The sequence below is a fragment of the Lepidochelys olivacea genome, assembly GCF_965140295.1.
Source record: "Lepidochelys olivacea isolate rLepOli2 genome assembly, chromosome: 15".
Lineage (NCBI taxonomy): Eukaryota > Metazoa > Chordata > Testudines > Cheloniidae > Lepidochelys > Lepidochelys olivacea.
The window spans coordinates 2,540,198-2,558,552 of NC_140425.1; the positions used below are offsets into that span (position 1 = coordinate 2,540,198).

At 55.1% G+C, this 18,355-nt stretch overlaps 1 protein-coding gene across 1 annotated transcript in view; it reads left to right on the forward strand.

Annotated features, from left to right (window-relative positions):
* The window catches only part of TBC1D10A (TBC1 domain family member 10A), a 55,223-nt gene that overhangs the window by 16,192 nt on the left and 20,676 nt on the right, over nucleotides 1-18,355 (forward strand). Inside the window, exons 2-3 of the mRNA XM_084648858.1 lie at nucleotides 6,432-6,531; nucleotides 17,995-18,102. Coding sequence (XP_084504984.1) covers nucleotides 6,432-6,531; nucleotides 17,995-18,102 — 208 coding nt within the window. The remainder of the gene's footprint in view (nucleotides 1-6,431; nucleotides 6,532-17,994; nucleotides 18,103-18,355) is intronic.

An 18,355-nucleotide genomic window follows, 5' to 3' on the forward strand; every position in this document is an offset into this window, starting at 1 on the left:
TAGCTGGAGGGGCTCTTCTGTAGGGGGGTTCCAGAGCTGCTGCCCTGTAATCTACGCTTCCCTCCGCTGCATCCATGTGTAGGGTAGCTTCTAGAGCAGAGGGGAGGTGACTTCGCTGGAGGGTGAGGGCTCTCGACAGTCCCTGAACGTCAGCTGGTATCAGAATGGGATGTGTGGGGAACTTTGGGATCCCCAAGGCTGGTGGCTTGGGCAGCATGTGCTATATCCTCCTGATCCAGCAAAATATTGATGCGCATGTGGAATTTTAAACCAGTGGCCCTGTCCCATCGGGGCGGTTCTGCATGGTTCAAGTGCTGTGTGCTGACGTGCTGGTGTTGCGGGGTCAGGTCATGGCCGTGCGGTTGGCCATGGAGAAGCAGACGCAAAGGCAGGAATCCCTGCGTGCGCACAGCTGTGCCAGCCACCTTCGGGGGACACCTGAGCCTCCCGAGGGGCCCAGATCACAGAGCGTTCAGCAGCAGCTACCGAGTCTTCCCTCCCCGCCCACCGTCCTGACCCCGTATGGTGGGTTCCTTCTCATGTTAGATAGATCTGGACCCTGCAACCCCCTTATTTGAGCTTGTTCCAGCTCAACAGACAGGGCCTAACCCCCTGAGCACACTCCTCACCCCTGGACTTCATTGGGTGTTGGGGGGCCAGCTGACCTGGATAGCTGGGCCGAATCCCCAAGTTGGGCCAGGTGGGCTCGAATGGCAGCTGGGAGCAAGGGTCACCTGCCATCTCTGGGGTTGACCCTTCATCTCCCATAGATGCCCCACTTGGATCAGTGATGCCATCTGCTGCTGTTTCAGGGGCCCATCAGCAGGGCCCTGGGCTGGGTCATGGTCACAGCGCCCCCCTCTGGATGGATGGCTGAAGTCGCAGAGCTCATGGGATGAAGCTCTATGCTCACTAGCTGAGCAGAGCTCCCAGCTGTGTGTGGAGTGAGCTGAAACAGCCAAGCTCCCCCGTTGCTGTGCCCCAATGTGGACTGAACAGCCCTTTGTGTACCTCTGAGAGAGGTTAGCCAGTCACCTGGCGCCAAGGGGGAGCGACCCAGGAGATGCTGCACAATGCTTCTTTGTTCTGATAGGCTTGAGGTTGGTTCAGGTTTGCAAAGCAATACAGGGTCTCTGCTGTGCCCGCCCCAGAAGCAGTGCTGATCTGCTGGGGTAGGGAGCTCTACCTGCCTGCTTTGGGCCATATGTCTTCTGGCGGTGTCTTATTGGGTGTGCAGTCAGCATCAGCAAAGAGCAGTGAGGCGCAGGGGTGTTCTGAAGTGGCAGCCTGATTGCAGAGTTTCAAGGGTCTAGCCTTTGCTCTGCCCTGGTCCTCATGCCTGTCTTGCAGAGCTTTTCCAGAGTAGATTTAGTGTTGGTGAAAGGTGCTACACTGAATGGCTGTTTATCCCTCTGTGCTGTCCCCCATAACGGGGAATTTAGTCTTGTTGCTTGTATTCCAGTAGCACCTAGGGCACCCCCCAAGATCAGGACCACATTGTGCTTGGCGCTGTACATACCCAATGCAAGACACAGCCCCTGCCCCAGAGAGCTTGTGGAGCCAAAGGGAAGGGTGGAGAAGGGGGCCAGTATGTTTCCTAGCTTGCAGTTGGGGAAGCAACGTGGAGCGATGACTTGTCCCAGCTCATGCAAAGCAAAGAATTGAACCCAGTCCCCGGAGTCCCCGTCTGGGCCCTAGGCTGTCCTTCCACCCGCTCCTTCCTAGTCTCTGCTGAGCCTGCCAACTCATGGTTGTGGGAGGGATGCCTTGTGACTCCTCTCACTAGGAACTGGACTGAGATGCCACAAAACTCACTTCATGCAGGCTGCCAAACAACCATCAGATGGCAACGATTTCCAGCCTGTGCTGTCTTGGGCCCAGCGGGCTAGAGCACAGGCTCTGTATCCAGTGACCAATCCCCAGCACCTCCCGCTCCTTGACTCCTCTCTCCTGCAGAAAGCCTGGCGTGCGCTCAGCGTGGCACTGGCATGCTCTTCACAGGCCTGTTGCGTAGTGGTACTAGGCACTTGGAGGAGCGTGCCATAATGCAGCCTTCCAAACATCTGACCGAAGGTGAGACAGCTAATCCCATTAACTACCTGGCAGAAGGGAGCAGCTACTGGGCTTGGGGGAGGGTGGGGGGGAGAGACAGAGAATAAGGGAGCATCCTGTGCAGCTCTGTGTGTGTGTGGTGGGGGGGGCTTGTTTTGTTCAAGGGAAGCAGAGTTTTGGAATAAGTTTGCATAATTATTTTAAAACCATGACTTTGGCCTGGAATGACCTTCCCTGTTGTTGTCTGACGCTGTGGCATGGGAGGCTGCAGAGGGGAGCTGCTTGGGCTGTGGGTTTCAGGAGAGGGTTCGGGTGCTCTTTCTCCCTGCTGACCTAGTAGAACATATCCTGCTCCTCTGAAGGGAGCCCTGGGCCCATGCTCCTTGCCAGCTGGAGTCACAGCAGCTGACCCCTCTCTAAGAGCTGTAGACTATGGGTATGTGTCACTGCAATTAGATGCCAGCGTATTGCCTGTGATAACTGACTCAGGCTTGCGGGGTGGGCTGGTGGGCCTGTTTAATTGCAGTTCTGGGACCCCTCCACTTCACAGGGTCCTGGAGTCTGGCCTCAGCCTGAACATCTGCACCATGATTAAACAGCCCCTTAGCCAGAGTCAGCTGGCATGAGCCACTCGCTGGTTTTGAACTGCCCTGGTGGCCTGGAGAGCTGAATCCTGCAGGTGTGGGGCAGACCGCCCACGAGGAACCAGCCTTGTTGGCCTCTGGGGCTGTAGACTAACAAGTGCTGCTTGCCAGGGTAACTGCCTCTGAGCTGTGCCAGTGAATGAAGTCCATTGCCCAAGGCAGCTGCAGCGTGAGTTGGTATCAGCTCACTGGAGCGCTAGGGGCTGAAGTGTCCTCCTGTCCCTGCGGCTTCTCTGCTGTGGCTGCGTTACTTTCCTGTCATGGGGACCCATGTGGTGTGGGGAGGAGGTGATGTTCCCCTGCGTGCACAGAGTGAGGGCTGGTGACAGCGGCTGGCTCGCTGGGTCACCCTGCACGGACAGCTCTGACCACAGGGTGGTGGGCAGTTAACCATGCGCCATGTACTAAGAAACCACCCTCTGTCTCCCTGTGACAGAGGTGCTGACGTGGTCCCCATATGCCCTACTTCCCCAGTTACCTCTTCTGCATGGGACCCTTCCAGCCCCCAGCTCACTCGAGCATTGGAGTCGCCTCTTCGGGGACAGCCTTGCCCAGCCTCCCTTCCAGGAGCTGGCCAGCCGGCCAGCCAGCCAGCATCTCCCCTTTGGGGGCAGTCCTGCTTCCTGACCCTGGTACCCAGTAACGCCTCCACTGGCTCCCATGGCGCTGCCTGCTGGACGCGTGTGCCCTTGTCCTGTGCCCCGGGGCCCGGTGAGGAGGCTTGGAGGCCCCAAGCAGGCCTGTGGGTAGGGAGGGCTAGCTCAGCTAGTGCGGGCTTTGTCTCTCCCCATGTGGTGGGAGCTGAACACAGGTGATGAAGAGCCCAAAGGGTCCAGCCAAGCCCTCCTGCTCCCCAATCACTCCCCAAGCTGCTGGCTGTGCGCTCCGGGCATGTGAAATCAGTGGAGGGGAGTGGGCCAGTTGGCGGCTGCCTCTTCAGCTTGTTAACATGCGACTGGACCAAACTGAAACCCCCACTCCTGGAGTTGCTGCAGCACTGAGTCCCTCTGCTGGGAGGACGGGCCCTTGGAAAGCTGGTGGGTCTGGTGTCAGTCGGATCGGGCTGGGGTCTTGGCCATCATCCCATGGGCTGCACCAAACTTCCTGCTGTGCTCTGTGCTATGCCTGGTGCACCTGCTCTGTGGGAGCTGTGTTGGGGGAGAGCTGGAGTCAAATCGCTCCAGTATTGGCAAAGCCAGTAAATGCGGAGCCAGGACCTGTGCGGCCCAAGGCAGAGGCACAGCCTGGTCGTGATGGCTCTGCACTGAAAGCAGAAGTGAGGGTGTGACTGCGACTGTGGTATATCTGGTTCTTGCAGAAGGTTAATGGGGGACATGCTTATTCCACACGTCCTGTGACTATAGCTGTTCGCTCTGCGCAGTGACCAAACTGCCCCCCTTCTGCCTGAGCTTGTGTAGTACAATGGCTAAATCAGATCTGGGCTAAACTCAGACTGTGCTGGTTTGAGGTTTCGAGTATCTGCTTTGTAGCTCAGCGCTATTGGGGTGACATGGGCACTAGCATTCCAAGGTTCAGCACCACACCGTATCGCTTGCAGGAAGCCGTGTACAGTAATACCCGGGGGTGGGGGAAGGCTGTGTTACAGGCTGTCACTTTCCTGATGTGTATTAAAAATCTCCCCCAGGGTATCTGAATCGAGTTTCTCATGACATGCTGCTTGTTCCCAGCCCAGCGCCTGCTGGGCTCCATCTTTCCTGGGTTGGCGGAGGTGCGCACAGCTGTTTAAAGGCTGGTGCACGAGTGGCAAGGAGCCTGTGTGAAAGGCCTGTCTCCCTTCTACTGCAGGTGCCATCCAAGTTGCATGTGGATTACTCCTGTGGGCACAGCACAGGCTATTCCTGGATGCAGGATCTAACTCAATTTCTTGCCCCTCTGTGCAGTGGGTTGGTGCCAATTCTTTAGCTTCCCTAGTTCAGGGCTTGTGCTGTGCTGAGGGATAGTATCTGTGTTGTGCTGGCAGGCTGGTCTCCTTTGGACAGGGGCTGGCCTCAGAGGAAGAGGGCTCTGGCTTTGTTTTACGCCCAGTAAAAGTCTTAATGGAGTGGAGATAGTAAAACTGCTGCCAAGTTCAGGAGCTCTCAAGTCCATCCTGGCCCGAGCGCGTCCTTCTGAGCCAGGGCTGATCTGCCGTTGGATCCCCAGGCCTGAGCCCAGGTGTTCCTGTTGCTCTGTAGGACAGTCTGGGGCTGATGGGAGGTAGATCTCTGCCAGACCTGGACCCTGGCTTTGAAACATCCCCTTGGCAGTACTTGAAGCTGTTAAAAGGGGGTTGGAGCGATGTCTGGTAGCTGGCTTTGACTCCAGCCCAGGCTCTCAAAATCCATCCCCCAAATGCAGGGAGCAGAGGCAGTGCAGAAAATGACTGGTAGGAATTGCAGAGGAGCTGGAAGGCCTCCTGGGCTGCCGAGGTCAGGATCAGGCTAGTGGATACCCGTGAGTAATGCCCAGCTCTGGTAGACATGCATGTGCTTACTTGGATCCAACTAGTGTGCTAAAACCAGCAATGTGACTACAGCGGTATGGATGATGGCTCAGGCTAACCACCCAATTCCAGTCCCTATTGGATGGCTAGCCTGGGCCACCATGGCCACACTGCTGGTTTTAGAACATGGGCACAATCAAAACTAGTGCATATTCCTCTAGCTGCCCTGGTAATTGCATCTCCCTGTTGCAGTGTAGGTGCACCCTAAGAAACTGGTGCTGCCAGTCGTCACTGACAGCCTCTGTCTGTCTGTCTGCTAGCGCAGCACCCTGCCCTGTCTTGTTCTTCAGAGCTCTGAAGAATGCTCCTGCCCAGCAGAGCAGGGCAAGGGCTGCTGCCTGTTTCTGTGGGCAGAGTGGCCCACTTGCTCCAGGGTTCTGGAGTAGCTTGATGGCGCCTGTATCCTGTTCTTTCTCCTGCTTCTGTCTAAGGAACCAGATACTAACTTACATTGCTGCTGTTAAAGGTTTAGTATTTGGGGCCTAATCAGGCCTGGGCCCCCATTGTGTTAGCTTCTGTCCAGACTATCCAGACACAGTGCCTGCCTTGCTTAGCTTACAATCTGACAAGTGGCAGCTGTTCAGTGTCTGACAGGCAGAGACGTGGGGAGCTGGCTGCGGGTGGGTCAGGAAGGGTGAAAGGAGAGGAATGGGCAGGCCAGGCTGGTGTCATTGCTAGTGCAGTGGAGGTGGGGGTTGGCAAGATGCAAGGCTAGGGAGAGAAGGGGCACTTGGGAGGGTTCTCGAAGATGGGACCAAGGCGCTGGCATCTCCGGTGGTGAAATGGTGGGAGCCAGTGGAGGTGGCAGAGCAGCGGGCCGGGAAGAGGAATCTGTACGCAGTCTGGAAGAACAAGGTGGAGCGTCGGGGGCTAGGACAGAGCAGCCTGGATTGTAGGAATGCAGCAAGGTATGATGCTGCCTGGATGTGCAAGGAGAATGGTGGGGGGAGTCGAAGCTGAGCCCCGGGTTAGAGGTCTGGGTCACGAGCATGGGGAGTGCAGAGGGTTGTATGCGAGGGGGATTCTCAGCAGGCGCTTCTCCAGACCCCATTGTCCTAGGGAGTCTGGGTGGGTTAGAGCAGCTTCCTGGGTGCTCCGGGGGCTAGGGCACATGGAGCAGGCGCTCTTGGAGGTGAAATCCTTGAAAGGGCTGCAGGCTCCCAGTTCCACTTGCTGTGACTGGAGCGGCTTTGCCCCATGTGACACTGTCTCTTCTCTCCCCTGTCCCCAAGGCTGGAGGAGGTGCCACTAGAGGTTCTGAGGCAGAGGGAGTCCAAGTGGCTGGACATGCTCAATAACTGGGACAAATGGATGGCCAAGAAGCATAAGAAGGTAAGTGCACCCGAGAGCTCCAGTGCTCTTCTCCCAGCTGTCCCGTAACCCTGGCTCTGGTAGTTTTCGCTCTGGGGTGTTGGGATCCAGAGGGTCTGCGTAAATGCCCCCTGGGCTGGCGGTTTCCTTCCTTGGTGTGAGTTCCCTCTCCGGATGTCTCAGCTGTGCTCATCCAAGCAGGGTGCTCAGAGGTGTGAGCAGAGGACTGATCATGGGCTGACTCATCCTGGGAGTTGGGTTGGGAGCTTTTCTGATAGGCCTCTCTCATCCAGTGTGAGAACCGCGGGGTTGGGTGGTGCCCTCTTCTGCCTTTCTGGGAGCTGTTTGGCTTTAGCTGCTGCAGCGTGGCAGCTTTGCCTTAGCAGCCTCCTGTTCCCCCACTGGGAGGTGCCCTAATGTGAAGGGGAGAGGGGCCTGGCCCGCTTCGTTCCCATCTCCCCAGGGTCTTCAAAGGCAGTGTCCCATGTTCAGACATCAGCTCTGGGGAGCTGAGCCACAGCCCAGTCTTAGCATGGGGAGAGGGGTGCTTAAAGGTTAGAAGCAAAATTTCTTCTGAGTCTAACACCTGACTTAACCCTGAATGCTTGAAATCCACGTTTCCTCATTGATGCTGCTTGCTCTGCTGCGTGGTCTGCTCAGACAATGTCAATGTGCTGGTCAGTTTCACCTCTGGCTCTTTGTTCCCTACGCCTGTGCTGAAGTGTTTGCATTGCAAGTACGGAGCAAGGGGAACTCAAACGGCGTTTTCATTGGCACCTTTCATTTCATTGGCATCATGGGAATCTCAAACTCCTAGTTTTTGTCTGTAACTTTTCCTTTTTGGACCTGAATGGACATTGCTAAGGGCTTGGCGGCAGTATAGCCACTTGCTGGCTGAACCCCTCCGAGGAGCCATTTCCTCTTGTGCCAGGGTCTGTTTTGTCATTACTGGGAGGGGATTGAACTTTTTAAAAATGAAGAACAGAACTGCAGAGCTCAGTGCAGTGTCTTAGCTAGGTCTGTGTTTGTATTGCTGCAGTGCCCAAAGGCTCAGGGACCATTGGAGCCCATTGAGCAGCATCGGGCTCCAATGCGGACTGGCACTCTGCCCTGAAGTTAGATTCCTATGTCCTCTCTATTTAGGTCAGTGAGATTTCCCATAGATTTCCAATCTGCATCCATCCCTGTCGCTGGGATCTGAGAGATGGGCCCTGCTGTTACTCGTGGGCCCTTGGTACGGGGCAAACAAGGTTCTTGCTCTTCTTTTGCCCCTTGGCAGATTTGTCTGGAGTGCAGAGCCCACCTGGCTCCCACTTGTTTCTCTGTTACCGTCCCTAAAAAAACCAAATGCAGCTGAGGATGCTTCTAGTAGCATCTTTCCTAACTCTTGTGCTGTTTCTTTGAGCAGAGCAATCACTCATTTTACTGCTTGACTCAAGTCCACAGAGCTCCCAGGAGAAGGCGGATGAGCAGGCCAGGCAAGCTCCTGGGCAATCAAACTGCTTTTGCCAAGGCCTCTTGCTAGTAACGCCGGCTCCAGCCTTGCAGTGGTGCCCCACCTGCATGCTCGCAAGCCTGAGAGACTTCCTCCTTGCAGCTAGGACTGATCCCTGCACAGATCTCTGCAGTACTGCACCCAGGGTCTGACTGAAAGTGCCGAGCAGCCTCCTAGTGCTGCACTTGGGGGCTGAGTGTCCAGGGCTAGCTGTCAGGAGCAGAAGAGTCCCAGCTTGCTTCCAGGCTGGGAGTGATTTTTTTGGCAGGACCACAGCTGTCCAGTCTGTGCAAGGCTCTTTTGGGTTAACTCCCTTCATGCAGACCTCCCTACCTTGAAGCATCAAGACTGAACGTCTCTTATCTTTAGCTGCTGATGTCAATGGTCCCTTATCCTGGCCTGTTGAAATCCAGCTGTGAGCATGCTATGCTGTGTGTGCCTTGGGCTTCAGCATTCCTTTTTAGTGTCACCTCATTCTCACCTTGTGGGACTGGTTAAAGGGAAACATGATCACGCACTGCACATGTGCATCTGTGGTAAGGGTCCCCTCAAACCTCCCCAGCCTCACTGATCAGCTCGGGCATTGTACGTGAGCCATTCATGCATCTTTTCACTGCCTTCCTGTACACGTTTTCAGGGTGGGACAGCCTGAAATGGACAAGTCCTAATGGAAAGCGAGTCCCATTGCTTTAGTCCAAAGCCTGCCCTCCCTTCTCGTTCCAGATCTTTCTGCTGCATTTGGAGAAAACAGGCTGCTTAGTCTCTACACTATTCCCAAGCACCAAACTCTCCAAATCCTCTTCCCTTTTGGGGCTGGGCAAAGGCAGTTGCACAGACAGGTCTGAACTGAGCTCCCATTCCTTGCTTCTGCCTGACCTGTCCGTTCCACTGTTCCTCTGTACAGAGCAATGCAGGAAAGGGGAACTTCTAATGCTAGTGCCAGGAGACGATTGAATGGAGCCAGAGCATGAAGCCAACAGCCAGGCTCAGCATTTATGGCTCTGCCACAGCCCAGCAGAGTCACATGTCTCCGTGGAGCAAACACTTGTCCAGATCCCATTGCAAAGGGCTGGTAGATGATTGATAAACCCAGGGTCTCTGCTGGGGAGGGCTTGCTGGGCTTAGGCAGAAGCCAGTTCCCATCTGCACTGCCCCAGAATGTGACTCTTCTCTTCAAGCCGACCAGAGGCTCTGGCCTGTGTTCCATGAATAACAGAGGGCTGCCAGCACCTCTTGCTGAACGTCGGTGGCAGGGCTAAGGCTGTGGGGAGGGAAGTCTGTTCCCGGGGTTGGGGACTCCCTGTAAAATCCCAGCACTGAGGCTCCTCACTGCTCTGCTTCTGGGCTTGCAGCCTTCTGTCAGGTGTGTGTAGAGTTGTGGGGTGGGGCGTGCGAGTCTCTGTCACCGAGACTTAACCAGGATTCTCGATCTCCTGGCATGCCGAGACTCCCTCCTGAGCCTGTTCTCGCTCAGCCCTTCTCAAGTGCTCTGGAGAATTTGCTCAGCAATACATCCCAGGTGCCTGCACCCTCACTTCTGCTTCTCCCTGCTCTTCCTTCCCGTGCGCCCTCCAGACACGCAGCTTTGGCATGTTGCTCCAGCTTCACCGTCTCCCTGCTGTGCATCGCTTCCTATCTTGTCAGACTTTGCCCACCAGGCATTTGGTCCAGATCCCCTTCCTGTCTCTCACTGCCCCCAGAAAGGATCCGGACAGGTGACCTGGGGAGAAGTACTCATTCAAGCGGTATCCCCAAAACACTAGAATTAAAGTAACAAGTGAAACTGGCAAGACTTAGTCAGCAGCGACCCTGTAAAGGGAGGTTGGGCAGGTGCTGCAGAGAAGGTGCTCTCCGCCAGCAGGGACAGGGGTTGCTGGTGCCTGACTGGCTGAGTGGGCAGGAAGGAGAGGGGCGCTGAGGCCCGCTGAGCTATCCTGGCAGGGGGTGATTCTGAACTGGCTCCTGATCCGAATGGGGAGGCCACGGGGCTGCAAGTGGGGAAGAGGATGGCTGGCAGAGCTGTGCACAGGCTGGAGTCGAGAGCTAAGACCCAGAGAATCCTTGCTGTTGGGAGTGGGAGGTGGGCTGAGGTGAGAGGAGGTGAAGGCCGAGCTTTGAGCTGGCCGCACTATTGCGGGATGATGCGAGCAGACAGTGCTCGTGCTGGGAGACGTGGGAGGACAGTGCAGAGTTCGTGGCTGCCCACCAGCGTAGGGCCCAGTGTGGTATGGAAACAGCAGGACTCTGGATGTTGCTTGTGCTTAAAATTGAGCCTACCAAAATCGGTTCAGCCCTCGAGCCTGAGACACAGTATCTGTGAAGCCTGGGATGCTGCAGCTCTGGCCTCGGCTCTTCCCATCCCTGGCCCAAAGGGCTGCGGTGAATGAGCTTCCAGGTGAGCTTTCGCGACCTAAAAATCTCAGGCATCATGGCTGGGCTGCCATCTCCTCAGGGCTGTGTTCAGCACCCAGATTTGCATCCTCGTTCCCTGCGCTGCAGGGCTTGCACCCGGTCCTTACTCCCACTGTCCCTGTGTGCAGCCTCCTGCATAGGTGGGGGGAGCGGAGCTTGGCGGTGACTATACAGCTGCGCAGGCGCTGCCGAGCTGAGTAGAGACCAGTGCATGGGTAATCCCTCAGCCTCCAGCTGTCGGTGCAGGGCCGGGCTCAGGTGCCACTTCACCTTTGGGTCAGCTATCCTGCTGGCTGTCTTGCTCCCAGCTCTGCTTCCTCCTTGCCTGTGAAACCAGTGGGAAGGGGACTGTGGCTTTAAAAGAAGCCATCAGCGTTTCAGAGGTGGCCCGCCACTCTGGGCAGTGTGCACAGTGCTTCCTGTTAGTGTGAAGGCTCTGCGCTGCCCAGGGCCTTGCTCTGCTCGGGAGCTGTTTGTTCAGGCTGATTGTGTTGGAAGCTGCCCTGGCGCGTAGACGAGGAAGTGCTGTGTTTCCAGGAACGCGGCCCTCACCTGGGGTGGGGGCTAGCCTGTGCTGTTACTGCCCATTGCTGGGGAGCCTCAGCCATGCTGCCTTAAGCCAAAGCAGCTTCTGCTAAGCCAGATATGACTGGCCAGTATCTCAGCAGCGAAACAGAACGGTGGCTGCTGTGCGGTGGCAGAGGGGCTGAAAGGAGTCCAGGAGAGCTGGCTGTATTTTAAAGAATCCTTATTGAAGTTGCAGGAACAAACCACACCGATGTGTAGAAAGAACGGTAAATATGGCAGGCAACCAGCTTGGCTTAACAGTGAAATCCTTGCTGATCTTGAACACAAAAAAGCTTACAAGAAGTGGAAGATTGGACAAATGACCAGGGAGGAGTATAAAAATATTGCTCAGGCATGCCGGAGTGAAATCAGGAAGGCCAAATCACGCCTGGAGTTGCAGCTAGTGTGGGATGTTAAAAGAACAGGAGTACTTGTGGCACCTTAGAGACTAACAAATGTATTTGAGCATAAGCTTTCGTGAGCTACAGCTCACTTCATCAGATGCATTCAGTGGAAAATACAGTGGGGAGATCTATATACATAGAGAGCATGAAACTATGGGTGTTACCATACACATTGTAACCAAAGTGATCACTTAAGGTGAGCTATATTACCAGCAGGAGAGCGGGGGTCCTGCACTTAGGACGGAAGAATCCCATGCTCCGCTGCAGAGTAGGGACCGAATGGCTAGGCAGCAGTTCTGCAGAAAAGGATCTAGGGGTTACAGTGCACGAGAAGCTGGATATGAGTCAACAGTGTGCCCTTGTTGCCAAGAAGGCCAATGGCATTTGGGGCTGTATAAGTAGGGGCATTGCCAGCAGATCGAGGGATGTGATCCTTCCCCTCTATTTGGCATCGGTGAGGCCTCATTTGGAGTACTGTCCAGTTTTGGGCCCCACACTACAAGAAGGATGTGGAAAAATTGGAGAGTATCCAGCAGAGGGCAACAACAATGATTAGGGGGCTGGAGCACATGACTTATGAGGAGAGGCTGAGGGAACTGGCATTATTTAGTCTGCAGAAGAGAAGAACGAGGGGGGATTTGATAGTTGCTTTCAACTACCTGAAAGGGGGTTCCAAAGAGGATGGATCTAGGCTGTTCTCAGTGGTACCAGATGGCAGAGCCAAGGAGTAATGGTCACAAGTTGCAGTGGGAGAGGTTTAGGTTGGATATTAGGAAAAACTTTTTCACTAGGAGGGTGGTGAAGCACTGGAATGGGTTACCTAGGGAGGTGGTGGAATCTCCTTCTTTAGAGGTTTTTAAGGTCAGGCTTGACAAAGCCCTGGCTGGGATGATTTAGTTGGGGATTGGCCCTGCTTTGAGCAGGGGATTGGACTAGATGACCTCCTGAGGTCCCTTCCAACCCTGATACTCTATGAAAGGTGCAGGACCTCACGTTCTGACTGGTGGCACTGGGTACATGCAAGAGAAATCTTCTCTGTCCCATAACTGAGGAGCGCTATGTTCCATAGCGGTGAAGTGGGTCATTGAGAGGGCTTCTGGAGTTGCACCTGCCCTCCTCTCAGATCTGTGGCGTGATTTCCTGGCTTCCCTTGGAGACCAGGTGTCGTCCTTACTGGACTCTGAAAAAGAAAGAGAAGTCGGAGATCTGGGGCTCTCTGTTGGGTTGCACTCCCTTCTGCATTCCGTCTGTCTCTGGTGCTTCCCTGAATGCCTGGTGGACAGATCTCGCTCTAAGAACTGCAGTGAGCAAACAAGCCCAGTTCTAGCTCGTTCTGGTGACAATCTGCCTCCAGAGCCTTCCTGACAACTGCTCAGAGTTTGGCCCATTAGGGAGTAGAAGCAGATCTAATGGGAATGCAGCTGGAGCACAGCCAGCTGAGGATTGCAGGGCTGTGCTTTCCTCCTGTTTGGGATCTGGGCAGCCTGCTGGATAATGCCCAATAGAGCATCTCTCCGAACTCTCCAAGGGGTCAGTGGTCAACTTGTGTGCCTCAGTTTCCCTACTTGTACTGACTTGCCCAAGGTCATGCGAAGTCAATGGCGAAGCAGGGTCTAGAACCCTGTATGGAATGAGGTTTCTGGTTATACATAGGGGTCACTGGGTTCGGATTCGTCCTCTCACATAGCTGACTGCACCCCTCCAGTCCCCCCAGTACCAGTGGGGTTGTGGGGGATGCTGCGATTCCAGCTTTATCCGCCTTCCCCCTACTGGAGATGACCCCCTGCCTGGCCAGTGGGGCATCGGGGTCTTTGGTAGAGAAGGTGTCTGCTGGGCTGATCGGCGCAGTCTCAGACAGCTGGACTCCTGATGGAAGCAGCTGCTATAAAATGACTGGGCCATGCTGAGAGGTCCCCGTAAATCTACCCTCTGCCCCCTGGCTGGACCATAGCCCAGGGCTGCAGTCCCCCTGCTGCCACCCCCGTCTCCTCCTGATGTCACTGTTTTATATAGAGAAGCTGTTTCTAGCATCGTTAAGTTACAAGATCTGAGTGGCAGCTCTGGGCTTTGGTGGGTAATTCCTGGCTGTGGGCCTTGGGTGCTTCTAGGGCACTGGGGAGGCTGACAGGTTGGCTTTGGTAGCCCTAGTGGCAGATGTGTGGCAGGTTCCCGGCCAGACCATGTACTGTGAGAGGACTGCATAAGGAAACCTCAGGGCGCCTTCCTGCATTCCCAGAGCCGCCTCCATGTGGTGTGGCTTGGGTGGGGCAACTGGATCAGCTCCGCTGCAATCCACTGACGGCCACTTCCTTGATCTGAAGGAACCCCTGGGACCCTCCAGTCTGACCTAACACATGCCGAGAACTGCCCTGAATGAATTCCTGTCTGAACTGGTGTGGCTGTTGGAGATGCTTCCGATGCTGGTTAAAATCTGCCCATGATGGAGAATTCACCACACCTGTTGGTGGATCGTTCCAGTAGTTAGTTACTCTCGCTGTTTAAAAACTTGTGCCTTATTTTCCCATCTGAATTTGTCTAGCTTCAGCTTCCAGCCATTGGATTGTGTTATACCTTTCTCTGCTAGCCTGCAGAGCACACTGTCCAATATCTGTTCCCCATGTGGGTACTTCGACTGATCACGTCACCCTTATCCTTCTCTAAGCTAAACATGGAGCTCCTGGGATCTGTTGCTGTAAGGTGTCTTCTAACCCTGCAATCATTCTCAGGCTCTAAATTCATCTGGCTGAATAGCCCATTGGGTAGCTATCTCTGTGCCTCAGCCTGTTTCCTGGTAGCTAGAGAGCTCTACTGATTCTCCCCTTCATGGGGAAGCAGCCAGCTCCCTCATGATTTGGGCTTTGGTCCCAACTGAACACGTGCATCCAAAAACTACTGCAGGTTGTGGATGTTTGCCTCGGGTGGCAGCTGTGGTGGCTGCTGCTGCCCCTGAGGCCTGGCCTGGCATGTGGGTAGCAGGGGGTTTTGGATGGGAATGCACTGGCGGTGCTGGCATGGGAAGGTCTCTGTCACTGCTCCTGCCTGGCTCCAGCCACTGCCATTATGCTGCAACCTTGATTAATGGATCCCGCTTAGCCAAAGGATGTTCTGATGGACACGCTCCCTTGTTCCTCTTGCACAGAGCTACTGAATGTTGGCTGGCTCCTACAAGACAGTCTGGCTCAGCGGAGTCCTTTTTGATACACCATGCCCAGTTAACCTGTGGAACTCACTGCCACAAAATGTGGCCAATAGCTTAGATTCAGACAAGGACTGGACACTTGCCGCAATGAGTATCTACTATTGCAGTACACAGGGTAAGAGAGAAACCCTCATGCTAACTACTAACTGATGGAGGTTGGGAACAAACTTCCTGGGAGACAAATTATTCCTGAACTGCCAGCTGGTAGGTTTTTTGCACCTGCATCTGAAATAGCCGGAGCTAGCTGCTGTCTGACAGGGTATTGGCCTAGATGGGTCTAAGGTCTGATGTGCTGTGGCAATTCCTAGGCTCCTAAAAAAGGGTCACTGGGGCCCTTCACCTCCCGGCTCTGTCTCTGCGAAGGTGGGCATTGTGGTGGAAGCCAGCTGGCACTGCTGTCATGGGAGGAGCGGGGCTGATCATTTGAGCTCCCCCAAACAGTATGTCGTGTCAGAATTTAAAGGGAAGGGGTTAAAAAGCTCTGATACAGTACTATAAAATCCTCTTACCTGTAAAGAGTTAAGAAGCTCAAGTAACCTGGCTGGCACCTGACCAAAATGACCAATAAGGAGACAAGATACTTTCAAATCTGGGTGTGGGGGCGGGGTGGGGGAGGTTTTGTCTGTGTGATGCCTCTGCCCGGGGACAGATCAAGAAAGCAAGCAATTCAACTCCTATAGAATTAGTAAGTAATCTAGCTAGAAAGAGAGTTAGATTTTGCTTTTGTTTTTGACTTGTGAAATTTGCTGTGCTGGAGGGAATGTGTATTCCTGTTTTTGTGTCTTTTTGTAACTGAAGGTTTTGCCAAGAGGGATTCTCTATGTTGTGAATCTGACGGCCTGTGAGATTATCTTCCATTCTGATGTCACAGAGCTGCTGCTTTTACTTTTTTTTTTCTTTCTGATAAAGTTCTGTTTCTTTTAAGAGCCTGACTGATTTCTCTATAATCCTAAAACCCAGGGGTTTGGCCTGTGATTACTTTGTGACCAATTGGTTAGGATTATTCTCCAGCCTCCCCAGGAAAGGGGGTGTGAGGGCTTGAGGGAATATTTTGGGGGAATAGGAAATCCAAGTGGTCCTTTCCCTGATTCTTTGTTAAATCACTTGGTGGTGGCAGCGTACCCGCGCCCCCCCCCCCCGGGGGGGGGAGGGGGAGCAAAAAGTTTGTGCCTTGGTGAAGTTTTACCCCAAGCTGGTAGAAATAAGCTTAGGGGGTCTTTCATGCAGATCCCCACATCTGTACCCTAGAGTTCAGAGTGGGGAGGAAGCCCTGACAATTGGTTTGGTGCACAAAGCTACAGTAGAGTCAGGCTTCCCCTTCCCTAGTGGGGAGACCCCTCCTGCAGCACTGCTGCCTCTCCTCCCTGGAGTGTGCCACCTCGTGCCCAGCAGCCCTAGCCCTGGCTCAGCACCAGGGCTGCAAGAAGGAAGCAGTGGAAAGCAGCAGCTTCCATATGCCTGACTGCCTTCCACTCTTCCTCTGTGTCCAGGTACTCAGCTGCTCTCTGGCACTGCAGAGCTTGTGTGCAGGCTGGGAGGGTCAGTGTGCCCCAGGAGCCGAGGAAGGGCTCTGTTTTGTTTCATAATACAAAGCCCCAGCCTAGTCTGTGTTGTGGCTGAGTCTTGCTGGCTGGCTGAGTCCTGGGGAGGGCTGATCCTGATCTAGATGCTGCTTTGTCTTGCTGCTGATGTGGACTGTGAAACTGCAGCCATCCCCAGCCCCGGCTGCTGTCTCTGAACCTTTAAACTTTCCCCTGTGCTGCCCTGGGCAGCCACCCTTCCCCGGAGCTGCAGGGAGCCATTGAGGCTGAGGGGTTTGCATAGTAGCATGATTCCCTTGAAATCATTAATGAAGCCGTGGTGGCCTGAATTGAATTCCTGGGGTTTCCTGTTAGCTTTGCTCGGGGAGCCAGGAAGTGGCTCGTTATCTGCCCTGACACCCCCAAAATGCAGATTCCAGAGTCCCACATCCTGGGTGAAGAGGGCTCGAGTGGCTCTTTGGCCACTGCTCATCTGGCTGCAAAACCAAAACCCTGTCCCTCTGGTTCCTGGCATGAAATGGCAGCTCCCTCGGATAGGCTGGGCTTTGCAGCAGCCAGGTCCCTCTCCCAAAGCTGAGACCGCATTCAGGAGCAGGGCTGAGAAGATGCAACTGCTTCGGTGGCTCTTCCAAGCCCTCAGCCCCTGCAGGCAGCCTGGCATCTCTGCTGGCATGCTGTGGCTGCTGCCTCAAAGATCCCAGAGTGTGTTGGAGCTGGGCTGATCATTCCCACAACGTCAGGGCTCCTAATGTGAACTGGTTCCTGGTGCTGCGGAAATTTTCCCCTGAGCTTCCCAAGCAACTCGAAGCCTTGACTGCGGCTGCCCCAAATTCAGAGTTTGATCCCCAGTCTGAGTGCTGGTGCAGGAGGGCAGGAGGGGTCTGGTTCTGTGTGTGCCTGAGGGTCACTCCATAGCGTGCTCTGAACTGTACAATGCCAATGTTGGCAAGATGCCGTAGCATCGGCCAGCATTGTGTCTGCATGCCCGTCCCATTGCCTCTGTCAGCTGCTAGCCCAGCCTGGCCAGAACTTGGAGCGGGATGTCAGCCCAAGCCCCTCATCCCAGTGCTCAGTCGGGGCCTGTGGTGCTTCCCACGCAGCTGGGGAGCCAGCCTCCGCCTCTGTGCCAGATTTCCTTCTGCTACTCTCCAGTCCCCTGCAGTGTGCCTCATTCGCTGCCCTGCCATGCTGTGTCACTGTGCTCTGTTCAAGCCACTGCTGCCTATCGCCCAGAGGTGGCTGCTTTTGGAGTGAAGCAAGCCAGTGTGCGTCTGGCTAGTGCAGGGGTCAGCAACCTTTGAGAAGTGGCATGCCAAGTCTTCATTAATTTAAGGTTTCGTGTGCCAGTGATAAATTTTACATTTACAGCCCCCCCCCCCCCCCCTGATGGAACCCCAGGCTGGCAGCGGGCTGAGTGGTGCCGGCAGCCGGGACCCTGGCTGGCAAGGACCAGCAGCCGGAACCCCAGACTGACTCAGCCTGCTGCCCGTCTGGGGTCCCGTCTGTCACCCGCGTTGCTGGTCTGGGGTCCCGGCTGCCAGCCCCATTCATCCCACTGCTGGCCTGGATGGACAGGACCCCAGACTGGCTGAGCGCACTGAGGAGTTCTGGCCGCTGGCCCCGCACAGCCCTCTGCCGTCCCGGGGTTCCATCCATCCAGGCCGGGACCTTGGCTGGTAGCAGAGTGCAACTAACAATCAATTCGTGTGCTGCCTTTGGCCGCAGATTGCCGACTGGGCTAGTGAATCATTCTGGTGTGCCAGTTGCTGGGTGCCTGTTAGATTGCTGCACTTCTCTCTGTGGTTAGCCCCTGTGTTCATATCGGGCCCCACCTGGTCTCAGTGCCTGTGCTCCTTTGCCTTTCAGATCCGGCTGCGCTGCCAGAAGGGGATCCCGCCCTCCCTGCGGGGCCGGGCCTGGCAGTACCTTTCGGGGGGCAAGGTCAAGCTGGAACAGAATGCTGGCAGGTTTGACGTAAGCTGTTCTCGTTTTCTCCTTTTCCGATCTGATCTGCAGCTCCCCAGGGGTTAGTGGTGCTGCTGCAAAATGAGCCCAAAGGATGTGCCCATGTGGGACGCTGCTGGCGTCTTAGGTGGCCTCCCTAACTAGGATGACCTGCCCGTCGCCTGCAGCAGCAGGTCATGGCAGCTCTTGCTTTCACATTGCCCTTTGCACCACTGGGACTGGATCTCCGTCCAGCAGCTGAAGGGCCCACACCTACATGTGC